The 16,324-nt window shown below is 42.5% G+C and overlaps 1 protein-coding gene and 1 long non-coding RNA gene across 4 annotated transcripts in view; one reads left to right on the top strand and one right to left on the bottom strand.

The window, feature by feature from the left end:
- STRAP (serine/threonine kinase receptor associated protein) lies at nucleotides 1-14,514 on the top strand. 2 transcript variants are annotated; one of them, XM_053253759.1, is made up of 10 exons: nucleotides 1-332; nucleotides 2,113-2,248; nucleotides 2,446-2,527; nucleotides 2,781-2,853; nucleotides 3,393-3,489; nucleotides 5,320-5,457; nucleotides 8,731-8,867; nucleotides 10,549-10,698; nucleotides 12,836-12,901; nucleotides 14,020-14,514. In XM_053253759.1, exons 1-10 carry the CDS (start codon nucleotides 221-223, stop codon nucleotides 14,076-14,078), a joined length of 1,050 nt encoding a protein of 349 aa, XP_053109734.1. In that variant the 5' UTR covers nucleotides 1-220; the 3' UTR covers nucleotides 14,079-14,514. The 2 variants fall into 2 exon arrangements, with proteins under 2 accessions (XP_053109734.1, XP_053109733.1); XM_053253758.1 differs by having other exon boundaries at nucleotides 12-332; nucleotides 14,017-14,514.
- LOC128326608 (uncharacterized) overlaps nucleotides 1,465-16,324 on the bottom strand; it is a 26,917-nt gene continuing 12,057 nt past the window's right edge. For both annotated transcript variants that reach the window (XR_008308139.1, XR_008308140.1), the window contains exons 2-3: nucleotides 13,509-13,647; nucleotides 1,465-1,845 (exon numbers count right to left, since the gene is read on the bottom strand). This is a non-coding gene — a long non-coding RNA (uncharacterized LOC128326608). The remainder of the gene's footprint in view (nucleotides 1,846-13,508; nucleotides 13,648-16,324) is intronic.

A 16,324-nucleotide genomic window follows, 5' to 3' on the forward strand; every position in this document is an offset into this window, starting at 1 on the left:
TCCTCTCCGGGTGAGGACGCACGCACGGACTTCTGGGAGGAGCTGCTTCCGTTCGCGTCACTTCCGTTGCCGGCGTCGTCCCAGCTCCCCCTTCTCCGCGGCCGGTGGCTTCGCGTGGCGGTGGGCGGGCAGGCAGGCGGGCGGCGTACCTCGTAGACGAAGCCGGCTGAGGCCTCTCCTCTCCTCACGTCTTCTTCGCTTTCTCCGGTCCGGCGCCGCCATGGCGATGAGACAGACCCCGCTGACGTGCTCCGGCCACACGCGGCCCGTGGTGGACCTGGCCTTCAGCGGCATCACTCCCTATGGCTACTTCCTCATCAGTGCCTGCAAGGGTGAGGCGGAGTGGGCGGCAGTCGCCCCCCAAGGGGCTTTTCGGTGCGAGCGTGTGGTCGTCGAACCCTATAGAAGCGACTGCTCGACTTAAATGACTGATTTATTTATTTATTTATTCATACTACATCCATACATTAGGGATGCGCACGGAGCTGGCCGGGGGCCGGTTCGAACGTGGGGGCAGGGACACCTTTAAGGACGGGGGAGGGTGTAGTTATCTACCGGCCTCTCAGAGTTTCCCCTGCCCACGCTCCCTTGAAAACCAGACTGGTGGGGTGGCAGCATATCTCCCTGCCACCCCATCCCCTACTTCCAGATGGAAGAGGGGACGTGGCAGCAGGGAGGTAGGCTGCCACCCTGCTGGTTTGGTTTTCAAGGGAGTGCTGGTGGAGGAAATGTGGCGGGGCGGGGGGGAGTGCATCCTCTCCTGTCCTTAAAGGTGTCCCCACCATTCCAAGTCACTTTGCATTTCATACAATGAAGTGTTATAGCAGCCCATTAAAACATGGGTTGCTATAACAATTAGTGCAACTGAAAAAAAAGCTTGAAATCCACTTCATTGTATGAAATACAAAGTGACTTGGAATCCTATTGAATAGTTGAGTAAATGTGCAGAAGAACTAGTTTCAGCTGATTGATCTATACACTAAAGGGTGGGGTCTCTCTAGGGCACATCTGAGCTGGGGTGGGTGGGGTGGGGGTATAAATAGAACTTAAACCGAAGACTTGCAAGTACCATCCCTCCCCCTTCTATTCAGTTAGTAAAACTCCAAGAGCCTTGTTCTGGCAGGAGTGTGGCTCATACAAGCCTTCATTGTATGATATACCAAATTCCAGCTATTCTCATTGCACTTATTTGTAGTGCTGTTTCTAAAGAACATAGGGTCAGTTCAGATATCCATGAGACCAACCGCACACAATAAGGACAAATGCAAACCGTGAACATGCACATTATTTCCGCTGCACTTCTAGCACTCTGGAGCATCTTCCTTTCATTGTGTGTGGTGATGGTTAATCTGAACCACTCCTCTGCACAATTTGCAAATACAGCTTTAAATTAGTATTTGTACTATGTGTAGTGGGGGAGCTTGGATAAACCACTCCATGTCATTAATAATAATAAATGCTGCACCATTTATAATTTACATTAATAAATACCAGAAGGGAGGGGAATGTGTGTGCTTATGGTGCACATACATCTTTGTCACATGTGGTCGGACCCAAAATATTGTCCAAATCAGGCCATTGTTGCATGATAAACAAAGCAGTGGTGTACCTTCTCCTGTTGCTCAATTATGGTTTTATTGATTGATGTGAAGTCCCTTGAGGAGAATCCTGGGATAATTTTTTTTAAACATAAAACAGATAATGTTAATGTGATCCATAATCCTGGGACAGCTTCTCCTGAATTAACAGCAGCTTTGATCTCCGCATGTTCAAGTGCTGAATTGGGTGTTGAAAGTGAGTTCCCAGATCCTGGCAAAGTCAGGGGCTCTTGGCTGGCTTTTCCATCTATAAATAAGCAATAGACAAGCAGGTAGACTTCCTAGATCTGTACAGAATCGCGACAACCTGTACATTAGGCTACAAAAGACTTTGGCCAAAACATCTAGAACCCCTTATGCATGTAGAATTTGAGATAATTTCTTTGAGACAGTTTCTTTGAGATAATTTCCTGATACTACTATATGGTAGGTCTTGTTGGCATATGTTTTGCATCAACATCTAATTTAATTTTCTTATTAAGATAATAAACCTGTTGTATGTTTATCTGTTCAGATGGGAAGCCTATGCTTCGCCAAGGTGACACAGGAGACTGGATTGGAACATTTCTGGGTCACAAAGGAGCTGTCTGGGGTGCCACTTTGAATAAGGATGCCACTAAAGCAGCTACAGCAGCTGCTGATTTCACTGCGTAAGTGGAAGTCCTTTCAACACAAAAACCTTCCATGTGCGTTCCCTCCAGCTTCTTTAATGCATCTGGGTGTTGGTTTTCTGGTCTCTCCGATCAGTGAAGTTCAGACACTATCGGGAAAACTTTGCCACTGTGTCAGAGAGTTCTGTCTGTCTTGAGACATAGCTTAACCTAGCATGTACGTTCTTGTGTTTCAGCAAAGTGTGGGATGGTGTTTCAGGAGATGAACTGATCACCTTGGCTCACAAGCACATTGTCAAATCTGTGGATTTCACTCAGGTATGGCAAAGGCACATTTCTCCTTTCTCACTTGAAAATATGCCTATTGTTTCCTTGTGCTTTATACAAAAAAAGTATAAATTGTTATACTGTAAAAGTTGCTTTGTGCAGCACATTGTTGTTGATGGATAAAATGAATATTTTTTGAAAAGCAAAAAGGATTTATAAGTGGTATGGGTGGTTTTAATATAGTATTGTAACTCTAGAGGCCCTATAGATGGAAAAAATCTGATACTTTTTCTCCCTGTTCTAGGACAGCAATTACCTGTTGACAGCGGGACAAGATAAATTGTTGCGAATCTATGACTTAAGCAAGCCAGAGGCAGGTGGGTTTTAACTGTTTAGTGAAACTGATTAACATGGAAAGTTTAAAATTGCTCTATTTACAACTCTGCTAGTCTTGGCTTTAGTAAGCTTACTGTTTAATGGAATCCTGCAATTCGGCAGAACTAAAATCATACACATACGACAGTATCTTTTTATGAATGTCTTCTGTAGATTGAATAAAAGTGAGCTGGGGCTTACGAAACAGTGCTTAGTTTGGGAGTGATTTTATATTTTTATTTGTTTGAGTTTATGCATAAAAGGTAGAGGTTTGTTCAGTCCTTGGGCTGCCTGCAATTATACTTCACTGTTATATGCAAGAAGGGAAATAAACATCAACAAAAATTTTGTTGGTATCATGCTAGAGTAAACTAACAATGTAGTAGGACTGCATCTCATGCACTATTTACGATTCTCTTAGTAGTTCTTTAGAAGTATTCATTCTGGATCACAGCTTGCATACTGAGAAAACTATCATGGTGAAGGGACAAGGCTAGACTTCTTTAAAAAATATATTAAGATGCTTGCTCTTGTATTTTAGAACCTCAAATGGTCAGTGGCCACACGTCTGGTATTAAAAAAGCTCTGTGGACCAGTGATGACAAACAGATCCTTTCAGCAGATGATAAAACTGTCAGGTAAGAAATAATATCTCATGCTTTCACAAGTGTATTTGGCATGTGTCTGTCAGATGTCTGTTGCTCTTCCCATCAGTAAAGGCTTTAAAAAAAAAATTCAGTACATAAACTTAGTATTTCATTTAGTGTTTGTCATACTAGGCCTCTGATATTGCTATCAGTCCTAAAAACCATATACTATCTCCTGTAGTTTATCTACAGCACAGTTTTATGCATGTCTACTCAGAAATAAGTCACATTGATTTCAGTGGAACTTAAATCCATATAGGATTGTAGCCCTCATCTACTGGAGTGCTGGTGGATGAAGGGTACAATCCTATATGGGTGTAAGTATTAGGTCAGAATTGCCATTTGTGTGACAGCAAATTTTCTACCACAACACGATTATGTAGGAACATAGGAAGCTGCCATATACTGAGTCAGACCATTGGTCTTATCTAGCTCAGTATTGTGTTCACAGACTAGCAGTCCCCCCGCCCCCCTTTGAGGGGAACATCTTACAGTGCTCACACTTCTAGTCTCCCATTCAACTGCAACCAGGGCAGACCCTATTTAGGTAAGGGGACAAGTCATGCTTGCTACCACAAGACCAGCTCTCCTCTCTTTAAAATGTCAGGTAAACTATTTTTATCCATTTATTTACAATGTTGACAATTTGCTTCTCAGTCACATTCTCATTTTCAAGGTGGCTTACCACAGGATTGAAATCATCATAGTTCTTATAACGTCTTGTATACCAGATGAAAACAAGATTTTTAAAAAAGTGTTTAAATTTTTACGTATACCTTGGGTTATCAGTAGTTAAGGTTCTGGACTAGAACGGGAGAACCCAATATCGAATCCCCATTCAGCCATGAAACCCATTGGGTGACTCTGAGCCAGCCATTTATCTCTCTGCCTAACCTACCTCACAGGGTGGTTGTGAGGATAAACATAACCACATACACCACTCTGGGCTCCTTGGAGGAAGATGGGATATAAATGTAAACATAATTAAATGAAATCAAGCACAAGATATTCACATATAATGGTGTACTTAGGTGGTGTATAGATGCCATCTTGGGGCACTACTGGTGTCCTAAACAAATGCCTTCAAAGACAGTGCTGTTTGTTTCTAAATTTGCCAAGTAGAGGAGGGATTTGATTGGCTGTGGAAGTGGGGGATGTTTTTACTGTAACATTACAAGAATTCGTGTATTTGCACCGTGGTTAGAATAGAACTCACAATTTCTGCCTTGGTTCTGATTCATTAGAAGCTTCCCTTGCTTTCCCATTAGCATCCCCCCTCCCAAACTCAATAGCTGATGATGTCAGAACAGTGTCTTAAGCTGAAGACCCTAGACCCTCAGTCTTCAGCACGAACAGGTGTAGTGGTTAGAGTACTGGACAAGGACCGGGGAGATCCGAGTTCAAATCCCCATTCAGCCATGACACTAGCTGGGTGACTCTGGGCCAGTCACTTCTCTCTCAGCCTAACCTACTTCACAGGGTTGTTGTGAGGAGAAACTCAAGTATGTAGTACACTGCTCTGGGCTCCTTGGAGGAAGAGCGGGATATAAATGTAAAATAAATAAAAATAAATATAACTCTTCTGTAAAAAGTCACACATTCATGTGCCAGACTGGGTGACACCAAGAAACGTAAGACTCCCCGTGCCTGTGCTCTTCAGCTTCAGTGTAATTGTCTAGGTGACAGTTCAGCACCTAGACAATCAGCACATTCTGATGGCAGAAAAATTTGAGGATTCCACCTCAGAAAAATTTGAGGATTTCACCTATGGCCCTGAAATTAGGATAAGCTAAGCAGACTTTATTCTTGCCTCCATTGCAGACTCTGGGACAGAAGTACATATACAGAAGTGAAGGCAATAAATGTTGCCATGTCTGTGAGCAGCATGGAGTACATTCCAGAAGGGGAGATACTTGTGGTCACTTATGGAAGGACCATCGCATTTCATAGTGCAGAAACGTAAGTTTCTTTTTGTTTCTTTAAGGAATGTGACAGATAAAGTTGGCATGATTCAGAACAGCACAAGTGGATGAGAAATGTGGGTTCAGTTCCTACTAGTTCCTATCCTTCTCTTTAGGATCATTTCTGCTTTCTACAGAGGAGGATATATGTAATATACATAGGATACAAGTTCATATGAAGTTTACAGATAACCGTGTAACTGACTGTTTCACAGTCTCAGATCTCACTTTTGTTACATGGTTTGCAATACAAAATGAACAATATACTCCCACTAACTTCTCTACTGACATGCTTGGCTGCAAGATAAGGTTTGCTGAAACATCTGCTTCTGCATCATGCACTTGAAGGTCAGATTCAGGATGTTTAGGTAGGGGTGTGTGTGTGTGAGAGAGAGAGAGAGAGAGAGAGAGAGAGAGAGAGAGAGAGAGAGAGAGATATTTGGAGAATGACAAGAACAGCCCTGCTGGATTAGGCCCAAGGCCCATCTAGTCTAGCACCCTGTTTCACACACTGGCCCACCAGATGCCTCTGGGGAACCCACAGGGAGGAGTTGAGGGCATGACTTCTCTCCTACTGTTACTGCCCTGAAACTGGTACTCAGAGGCATCCTGCCTTTGAGGCTGGAGGTGGCCTATAGTCCTCCGACTAGTAGTCCTTGATAGACCTATTCTCCATGAAGTTATCCAAACCCCTCTTAAAGCCATCCAGGTTGTTGGCTGTCATCACATCTTGTGGCAGAGAATTCCACAAGTGGATTATGTGCTATGTGAAAAAGTACGTCCGTTTATTGGTCCTAGATTTCTTGGCAATCAATTTTATGGGATGCACTCTGGTTCTAGTGTTATGTGAGAGGGAGAAGAATTTCTTTCTGTCCACTTTCTCCACACCATGTATGATTTTATAGACCTCTATCATGTCTCCCCGCATTTGTCTTTTTTTCTTAACTAAAAAGCCCTAGGTGTTGTAGTCTTGCCTCATAAGGAAGGTGCTCTAGGCCCCTGATCATCTTGGTTGCCCTCTTCTGTACCTTTTCCAGTTCTACAATGTCCTTTTTTAGATGTGGTGGCCAGAATTGTATGCTGTACTCCAGGTGTGGCCGCACCATAGTTTTGTATAAGGGCATTATAATATTAGCATTTTTTTTCCTATCCCCTTCCTAATGATCCCTAGTATGGAATTGGTGTTTTTCACAGCTGCTTCACATTGAGTCGACACTTTCAACAAGCTGTCCACCACAACCCCAAGATCCCTCTCCTGGTCAGTCACCAGCAGCTCAGATCCCATCAACACATATTTGAAGTTGGGGTTTTTCATCCCAACATGCATCACTTTACACTTGTCAACATTGAATCGCATTTGCCACTTTGTCACCCACTCCCCCAGTTTGGAGAGATCCTTTTGGAGCTCCTCACAATCCGTTTTGGATTTCACTACCCGAAAGAGTTTGGTATCATCTGCAAAATCTGGCCACCTCGCTGCTTACCCCTACTTCTAGATCATTTATGAATAAATTAAAAAGCAGCGGTCCCAATACAGATCTCGGGGGGACCGCACTTCTTACTTCCCTCCATTGTGAAAACTCTCCATTTATACCTACCCTCTGTTTCCTGTCCTTCAACCAGTTAGCAATCCAAACATGTACTTGTCCCCTTATCCCATGACTGCTAAGTTTCCTCAGGAGTCTTTGATGAGGAATTTTGCTGAAAGCTTTTTGGAAGTCCAGGTATACTGTGTCAACTGGATCACCTTGATCCACACTCAAAGAACTCCAAAAGGTCAACTGGATCACCTTGATCCACACACTTGTTGACACTCAAAGAACTCCAAAAGATTGACCTTTGCAGAAGCCATGCTGGTTCTCTCCCAGCAGGGCCTGTTCTTCTATGTGCTTTACAATTTTATCCTTGAGGATGCTTTCCATCAATTTGCCTGGAACAGATAAGCTAACCAGCCTATATTTTCCTGGATCGCCCCTGGATCCCTTTTTGAAAATCATTGTTACATTTGCTACTTTCCAGTCCTCTGGTATAGAGCCGGATCATGAATGTTTCATGATTTTCCTCCTGTGACTAAAGTTTCATCCTATTTATTTTATTTTAAAAACATACATTCTGCTTCTTAATTGGAATTTGCAAAGCAGCTAACAAAACAAAATAAAAATCAAATGTGTGTACACACACAAACACACACACAGGTGGACCTCATTATCTGTGGGGGTTCCATTCCTGCAGATTATCGCGGGTAACGAAACCGCGGATAATGAGGCATTGAGTCTGTGGGATTGTGGGGGTTAGGTTCTTAAACTCTTAAGAAATATGGTTAAAACATTTTCAAAAAGGGAAAAGGGGCCAAATAAAGTGCCCTACCATGCTCCATGGGTCTCCTGGTGTCCAGCAATGCCTCCCCCAAAAGTCGTGGATTTTCTCCATTTTTAAATAGATATTTTTAAATGAAATGAACCACAAAACAACTCCTGTGGAGGAAATGGTAGCCGAAAATGATCTCTGCAGTAATTTCCGACCTAGGAATCGTGGATACATGGGTTTTTCATATCTGTTGATGAGGTCGAGTGTGATAAGGAGTATTCAAAACTGCAAATAGTGGTCCTGCATATAACAAACAAGATTTGCCTGTGTGTGTGTGTGTGTGTGTGTGTGGTCACCCCCCACCCCCAACAGAATATACTGAGAGCTTTAAAACCACTATGAACATGAGATAGCAGGATAGCAGCATTAGAATCAATCAGTTGAAGGTTTGGGTGCATTTTGGTTTCTTTGAGTCTTAGCCGAGTGGCTAAAGTTAGCTGAATTGAACATCAGTCAGGCAGCCCTGGGAAGAGCATTCCAAAATTGGGGCACCATCACTGAAAAGGCCCTCTACCCCAGTCACCACTAGCCTCATCCCTTATATGGGGCATCTGGAGAACTACTTGTTATCTAAAGCAGAATGTATACTATTAACCACTATAAATGTATAAAGACTGACTTTCCTGGAGTGTGTTGCATGCAGTTTATGTATCGCGCGTGTGTGTGTGTGTGTGTGTGTGTGTGTGTGTGTGTGTGTGTATGTATACAAACACCCACTTGTCAAACTTCTCAACTGATGCATTTGTTGCTGGACACCCCATAGTTTGATTGGTGAATATAACTGAAACTAGTCTGAATGGAATTCCATCTTAATAAAACTCCTATTTAGTGTATGTGTTTCAGTATTTACTTGTTCAGAGGTCAGTTTTGAGATACGTCTTTAAATCCCATTTTCTCTCTGTAGCCTGGAACAGATTAAATCATTTGAAGCTCCTGCAACAGTTAATTCTGCATCCCTTCATCCTGAGAAAGAGTTTCTAGTTGCAGGTGGTGAAGATTTTAAACTGTATAAGTATGATTATAATACTGGTGAAGAATTAGGTATGTGATATATACCGACTTTCAGAGCATGTTTTGATAATTTACATTTCTGTTAATATTAAAACCCATGAATTGCTAATACCAAAGCTTTAAGTCTCCTTTTTAGCTTTCACACTTCATTGGGATTAGCATGGTGAAGAGACAATTTCCTGATATATCAGATGCAGCCTTCAATATAACATCCCTTTTAACTTTAGTCAGGTCGTTTTATGTAGCAGTGATATCCCTTTTGGGATGTGAGTAAGCTCAACTGACAACAGGATTGTACTATATTAAACATTGGCCTCTTAACTCTTGTTAGAACAGCAGTCTTCTATATGATTGATCTTTCACACTCAGCTGTAACTGAGTACCAAGAATGACACCTCTTTTTTGGTGCTAATTTTCAAGGAAGAATCAGATTGAAAAAGGATTTGAAAGCCAACCTTTGCACAACCTGTGCAAATCCAAAATGGTGGCTAGTAGACACTTGTGTGTCAGTCAGCAGGTGGTGTCGAGGTTCTGGCTAAGAGTAAATAAATAACTGGGGCAAGAGAAGGAAAATCAGAAACTGAGAGCTTAAAAAAATTAGAAGTGGTTCCATTGTTTAAAAGTGTTGGTCAAAGTAGCTGCTAGACTTGCTAAAGTTGTAAGCCACCGATGTGGGCCAAATCAGCCTAGATGGATTAGTATTTATTTTTGGTTGCATTTAAAATTAATCTTTCTGCCTTGACTAAGGCAAGCAAAGCCTCCGTTTACAATATTCAAAAGCTCCCTGACTTGGGCGCCTTCTTTCTTGCCTTCCTCTCACAGCACACAGTTCTTTTAGTACTCGAGGGAAGGTTGGGGAGAGGCTGCCCCAATAGTCCACACAGGCCAGTGGTGGTCTCTGTGGGAGTGGATGTTACTGGGCTCCTCCTTTCTTGGCACACAGGTTTTCCAGTTTTTCAATACCTGTGCTGGCAGGCATTGAGCTGGTGCTAGCCAATCTGGTTTCATGTTAGGTATGCAAAATAAGAGACACATTGTGCCCAAAGGTATATGTGTTCCACTTGCTCCCCAGACCTTTTGGTCACAAACAACAAACACTCTTCCAAATGCTGGGAAAAAGGTCCTAAATTTCTAGGAGCCATTTCTCAATAACAGAGAGTGTTTAATACTTTGGGCCCTTGTTCCAAATTCTTAAGCCTTTGAGGCTGTTCTAATCCTTCCGTATTGATTTTGAGTAAGGAATGTAGCAAGAACAATTAGTGTTTGGATTGAAGTTTTAGCTTTTGATCCCAGTGGCCCTCTGGTGGTTGGTTAGAGTCTCTCTTAAGGTGACAAGTAGGCATAATGCTGATTGTGGTTGCACTTCTGCAGTTCTGTACTGCCAGGAAAGCATTGTTGGATGAGACTTTGTGGCTTCTGCAAACATGCAACTCCCTCTGTTTCTGATGGTAAGCCATACCCAAGCAGTGGATGGTCTCTAAATACCATATAAATTGATGGGGCCTCATAGCTGTGATTCTATTTGAATATCCTCAACTGGAGATTGAAGGGCCAGCAGCCTTCATCCCAGACTCCAAAGCAAGTGATTGTTATATCCATTCTAAATTGATAGGACAAGATCTCTCTTGATGTGTGTGTAAAATATATATTTTCCCTCAGCCAGAAGCTATGTTTCTTGCCTGAAATTCATTATATTGTAACTTTCCTGCAGAATCTTACAAGGGGCACTTTGGGCCCATTCACTGTGTCAGATTTAGCCCAGATGGAGAATTGTATTCTAGTGGCTCTGAGGATGGAACGCTACGACTGTGGCAGACAACAGTAGGGAAAACATATGGTCTCTGGAAATGTGTGATTCCTGGTAAGAACAAGTGTGTTAACGATAAAACTAAAGTGCACAGTAAAATGAGACAAGTTAATTCTTGTAAAATTATATTGAATACATTCTTATTTGTTACTTTGCAACTTGATGGCATTTGACTGAATTGCATACTACTAGAGCATTATTTAAGTATATTTCGTCACTGAAGTTAGGAAGGAGAGTCTTGTGGTAGTGAGCATGAATTGCCCCTTTTGTTAAACAGGGTCTGTCCTGGTTTACATTTGAATGGGAGACTACATGTGAGTGCTGTAAGGTAGGGGAATGAGACCATAGCTCAGTAGAAGAGCATCTGGGGTTCCAGGTTCAATCCCTGGCAGCATCTCCAGGTAGGGCTTGAGAGAGATGCCTGCCTGTAACCTTGGATGATCACTGAGAGTTGTAGATCAGTGGTTCTTAACCTTTACTGCACCCCCTTGGTTCTCAAAATAGGTTCTTGCATCCTCTTTTTAAAAATTTACCAGCTCAGTGACACTTCTGCTATTGCTTTTGTTCAATGATGTTCGAAAAATGAGGAACTTTTTGTTTTTTTGAATAGCCACAAGCATGTCACCACGCTCATTTAAGTGCCCCCCCCGTTTTTTTTTTATGTGTAAGAGTGATGAAAATCCTATCTCACACAAGTATGTAGTTGCAAATGACACCAGGATGTCTAGCGCTTCTCTTCGCTGGTTGTGGCTACAGTGCCCAGTTCCTTGCATAGATGATGATGATGATTACATTTATATCCCGCTCTTCCTCCAAGGAGCCCAGAGCAGGTGTACTACATACTTAAGTTTCTCTTTCACAACAACCCTGTGAAGTAGGTTAGGCTGAGAGAGAAGTGACTGGCCCAGAGTCACCCAACAAGTATCCTGGCAGAATGGGGATTTGAACTCGGGCCTCCCCGGTCTTAGTCCAGCACTCTAATCACTACACCATGCTGGCTGTGAGTACTTCTGCCATGTATGACAGGCAAAGGATAAACTCTCTATTTTTGATCTTATCAACTAAATTACTGCCTTGGCTGCAAAGAAAGTGACATTTCTTCACACATATCAAAAATACGCCTACGGGGAAGCCACCTGTCTAGATATGTTGGCTCGGTACCAGTGTGCTTGGTACCGATTTCTTTGCAAAAAGCATAGAAGAGGTGATGATTTAGAGCAGTCCTCTGAAGTTAACTGTGCTCACTGCAATAGACAGTATCCCTCAATTTTGTAGGCAAAGTATCTGTGGCAAGTGCATGACAGTGCAACATACAAAGTGTTTTGCTTGTGGAAAGAGTTCAGTGCCAGACTTCGTGTTTCATAAAGTGTTTTATGCTTTCAGACTAAATTGTTTTATATAATCATTTAAAATGTATAATGTTAAATACATAGGTTTGATGAAACAAAATAGTAGTACTTCTTATTATGTACCTATGCTTAATTTGTGTATTTGATAATTTACCTTCTAAAATAATCTTTAAAAATCTGGCATGTCCTTCACCCCGCAAAAGGGCATTTCACACCCAAGGTTAAGAACCCCTGGTTGCAGACAATTCTGAGCTAGACAGACTAATGGTCTGACTTGGTGTAAGACAACTTCCTGTGTTTCCAAGTTCAGATTGCAGGTGGGAACTCCTGTGGCTGGATGGTCCTCCACACCAAACACACACACACAGAGGTTAGAATCCTTTACTTTGGCATCTAGTTTTCTATGTGGAGGGAGTTCTTTCATGGAGGAGCACGCAACCATGCGAGTCCTTAACCACAGTCTGAAGTGGTACAGCATTACCACAGCACAATTAGGATTAATTCAGACAAGTTCCTCAGTGACCATGGAACTACTGGTATTCTTTTCTCTGCTGTTGGGGTTGGACCTAAAATTGAAAGGCAGTGCAAAACTCTATGGCGGTTCAAATCAGTGAGTTACTTGAAATTGACTCGGAATAAGACATTTTTAATATAAACATTTTTAATATAAATTTAACAGAGTTGCATGCAAGGAGTTGGTCTTTCATATAAAAGCAGTGGTAGAATGTAGTTGCTTAAGTTAACATAACTCTACAACAGACATGCATACTCTTTTAAAAATGAAGTTTGACATAGTTAAGGATATGAGAAGATTTTTGTTCTCTCTCTCTCTCTCTCCACAGAAGAAGAAGGTGGAGATCTGGCTAAACCAAAGGGTAACCTTCCAGGGACTGCAGAGGAAGAACTAGGTAATGAGCTGACAGATACAGTAGAGTCTGGATAATTTCGATCATGGCCTCTACACACTTTGCACTGTTCAACGCACTACTTCACACAGAGGGAACAAAGTCATAGGAGCCAGTATGATGCTTCACTTGAAGCCACTGCAAGAGTTGTGGAAGTTGTCTCCACCCTCCACTGCTGCCCAGAAGCAGTGGCAGCCGGTTGTGTTGTGGATTTGGAACTATTGTAAGACACCACTGAAGTGAGGGAGCTCGGGGCATGATCCTTTTGGGGAGGAGAGCTCTTTGCTCCTTGTGCCCAAGATGCTCCAAAGGCTGGCACATTAGGGAGGAGCCAGCGACACACAAAGTGTTTTGACTGCACTGCTTGCCTTGTAGTGGATGCTGCTGTTGGGCACTCAGAGTGTCACATTGCTAAGCCGGTGATGGGGTCAGGCTGCACTTAAAATCATTTAAAAGACTGATTATCCTGCCTTTTTATTTTAAAAGCCCCAAGGAGCTTTACAAATACTCAATGTGTGCAGTTTGTTCTCTTACGTTTAAAAGTATTTGAATCTAGTGGGCAGGGCCTGTCATTGACCAGGCAAAAGCATTTTGCATAGATTATACTTACAGGAAAGTTCAAGAATGTTCGATCATTTTCTACTGCTCTAGTGATGGCTATTTTCTTGAAATTGTCTCTGTTTGGATCTGAGAGAGGTCTTCTGCTTCGCTTGGGCATGTTGACGTTTCTGAATTATTGATTTGATTATCTGAGAACAGTAACAGTTAAGATGATGATGATGATTATTATTATTATATTCAGAATTATATTGTTATCATATTCAGAATTTCTTCTAGAAAAATAATTATTTAAACCTTTCACCCAGCATATTCCGATGAGAAAAGTAATGCGTTCAGCTAATGTAAGTGGCAGGATTGTTTATGCAAAATTTGTTATCTGTAGGTAAACATGAAGAATGACTTTATTTCGCACAAACAAATCCAAGGACACAAACTTCAGAATATATAATAATTGTCTTGAGGAATGTGGTGGAACACTTGAATAAGGTTGAATTTGGATGAATTTAAGTGACCTCTGCTAAATACTGCTATTTGGTGCTTCCTTCCTTAACATACAGAAGACCTTGGCTCTGAAAATTCAGACTCCATCTACAGCACGACTCCTGAAGTTAAGGCTTGAGCGTCACGGTTGTTAATGGCAACACATGGACATGAAATCAAGAAAGCAGTGGTATGCAGCAGCCGCCCAGGGCACCTAAGGCAAAGATGGCAGTCATTGATGAGAAGGCATTGGAACCGATGGTCTGGAAAGAGAGCTGAGGGTACCGAGCAAGGCAAAGCAGTTACAGTTTTGGCGGTCTCCTCGCACCACTGCCTGTTGCCTGTCTGAATGTAACATGCCAGCAGCTGAGACCCAGTTTCTCCAACTTCGGTTAACTCATTGTAGTGTTTATTATTGAGGAGAAATGTAATGGCTTCTAGTAGAGTGTTTTCTGAAAGTGGGAAGAGTTGGTAAGCTGGGGTTATGTGGTAAAATAACTGACTTGGGATTTTTTTTTTTTTTGTTATGCATTGCTTCTCAACATGTTTCCAAATAAAACTCCTCTACCACATCACTCCTAAGGAAGCTCATCACGCAGTCTTGTTGAGCGTTTTGAGTTTGGAATGGAAAAGAGGGCTGAGGTTTGGTGGTAGTTTGCACGATAGGTGGCTGAGTGTTCTGCTGTTCAAGGCTTGCATTTTTTTCCTCCCAGTAAACCTTTATATTCAAAAGTATCTCTAAAATAACATGTGGATGATGCATGTGTTATAACTGCCATGATTATACACAATACATATGGTGGAAATTGTTCATCTGATATCTAAATCTGAAACATGTAAAAATGTAGGTGCTTAGGCACTGTCCTCTCGATTTCTCCAAATACTATTGCTTGAGCCTTTCTACACAACAGAAAAGCTGTTTTCTTGCCATTTTAAAAAATGGGTCTTTTGTGTGTGCGTCAGGTTATTCACTGGGTTATACCGGAATAAAGTTGTGGTTTAAGGGGTCATCTGTAACTGGAGAATAAATATATAAAGATCAGATATTTTATGATTGCATAGATATAATCTGTTCAGAATACTTCATATATTTGTGCCCAAAGCTGCACTCTTTAGGAATATCAGCTTGATGTTCTAGACTACTATGGGTGGGTTCAGATGTCAATGCGGAAACAGGGTTAAATTGTGGTTCCACGTAACATTTCTTAGCAGTGGAAATTCATGTTCCCGTCCCTGATTTTGACTCATGGGCAGGAGGAAGAGGAGGTGATCCTGAGACTAGGGGCATTGTCTGGAACCCAGGTTTAATGTTGGTTCTGTGTTTCGACCAGCCCACAATTTGCATTATGTTAACCTTGAACATGTTTAAGGTTTACTTTAAAGGTGCTAGGAATGACGTGGTTGCTTGAAGCTGTCTGGGTTCCCTTGTACTCACATTAGAGTTGGAGGGGAGGGCAAGGCTAATAAGGGAAAAGGTCTTTATCAGTGAATACGGACAAATTTCCCTTCCCAAAGTTATTAGCAAGCAGCATGTAGGCAGAGAGCTGATCTTGTGGTAGTGAGCATGAATTGGTTTTTTTGTTAAGCAGGTTCTGCCCTGGTTTGCATTTGGATGGGTGAATAGTTGTGAGCATCATCTGCTGTAAGATATTTCCTTTAGGCGATGGGGTCGTAGCTCAGTGGGTGCAGAAGGCCCCAGGTTCATTCCCTGGAATGTCCAGGTAGGGCTGGGAAAGACTTCTGCATGAAACTTTGGAGAGCTGCTGCCAGTCAATAGTAGGGATGTGCATGGAGCTGGTTCGAAGAACTGACGGTTTCAACAGTGGGGGGTGTCCAACTTTTAAGAGTGGGGGAGGGTGCACTTACCTCTCCCGCCAGCATCCATTTTTTCCAAAGCCCATTGGCAGCAGCGTACCTCCCTGCTGCCCCGTTGTCCAGGTATGACCAGAAGTCTGACGTGCCGGTATGTGCGCGCCTGTGCTGATGTGGGCAGGCACGTCGGAGACTTCCAGACAACAGGGCGGCTGGGAGGTACGCTGCTGCCCTAACAGGCTTTGAAAAAAATGGACGCCAGCGGGAGGGGTAAGTGCACCCTCCCCTGCTCTTAAAGCAGCACCCCCGCCACCTCTGAGCCTCCCCCACGTGGTTCCGTGCACATCCCTAGTCAGTAGCCATAATCCCTCCTCTGCCACAAGTGACAAGTCTGCAGGAGCAGGCAGCCTAGTCAGTGCTAGTTAGTTTCTGTGCAAGGCTCATTATGAAGGTGGCATTTTTTGTCTTCCTTCAATACGATGCAACACAGCTCCTGTAAATTGGAAAGTGTGGCTATGTAAAGCTAGTGGTTTCAACAGTTGAAATCCTAAAGTCTAGTTGCTGAGGACACCC

The sequence above is a fragment of the Hemicordylus capensis genome, chromosome 5 (assembly GCF_027244095.1).
Source record: "Hemicordylus capensis ecotype Gifberg chromosome 5, rHemCap1.1.pri, whole genome shotgun sequence".
Taxonomy (NCBI): domain Eukaryota; kingdom Metazoa; phylum Chordata; class Lepidosauria; order Squamata; family Cordylidae; genus Hemicordylus; species Hemicordylus capensis.

What these genes read in the sequence shown, in the direction of transcription:
- STRAP (XM_053253758.1), top strand. Translation starts at nt 221, where the DNA reads ATGGCGATGAGACAGACCCCGCTGACGTGCTCCGGCCACACGCGGCCC. An exon ending in CCTCATCAGTGCCTGCAAGG is followed by an intron (nt 333 to 2,112) that starts GTGAGGCGGAGT and finishes TTATCTGTTCAG; the next exon opens with ATGGGAAGCCTATGCTTCGC. An exon ending in TAATACTGGTGAAGAATTAG is followed by an intron (nt 8,868 to 10,548) that starts GTATGTGATATA and finishes ACTTTCCTGCAG; the next exon opens with AATCTTACAAGGGGCACTTT.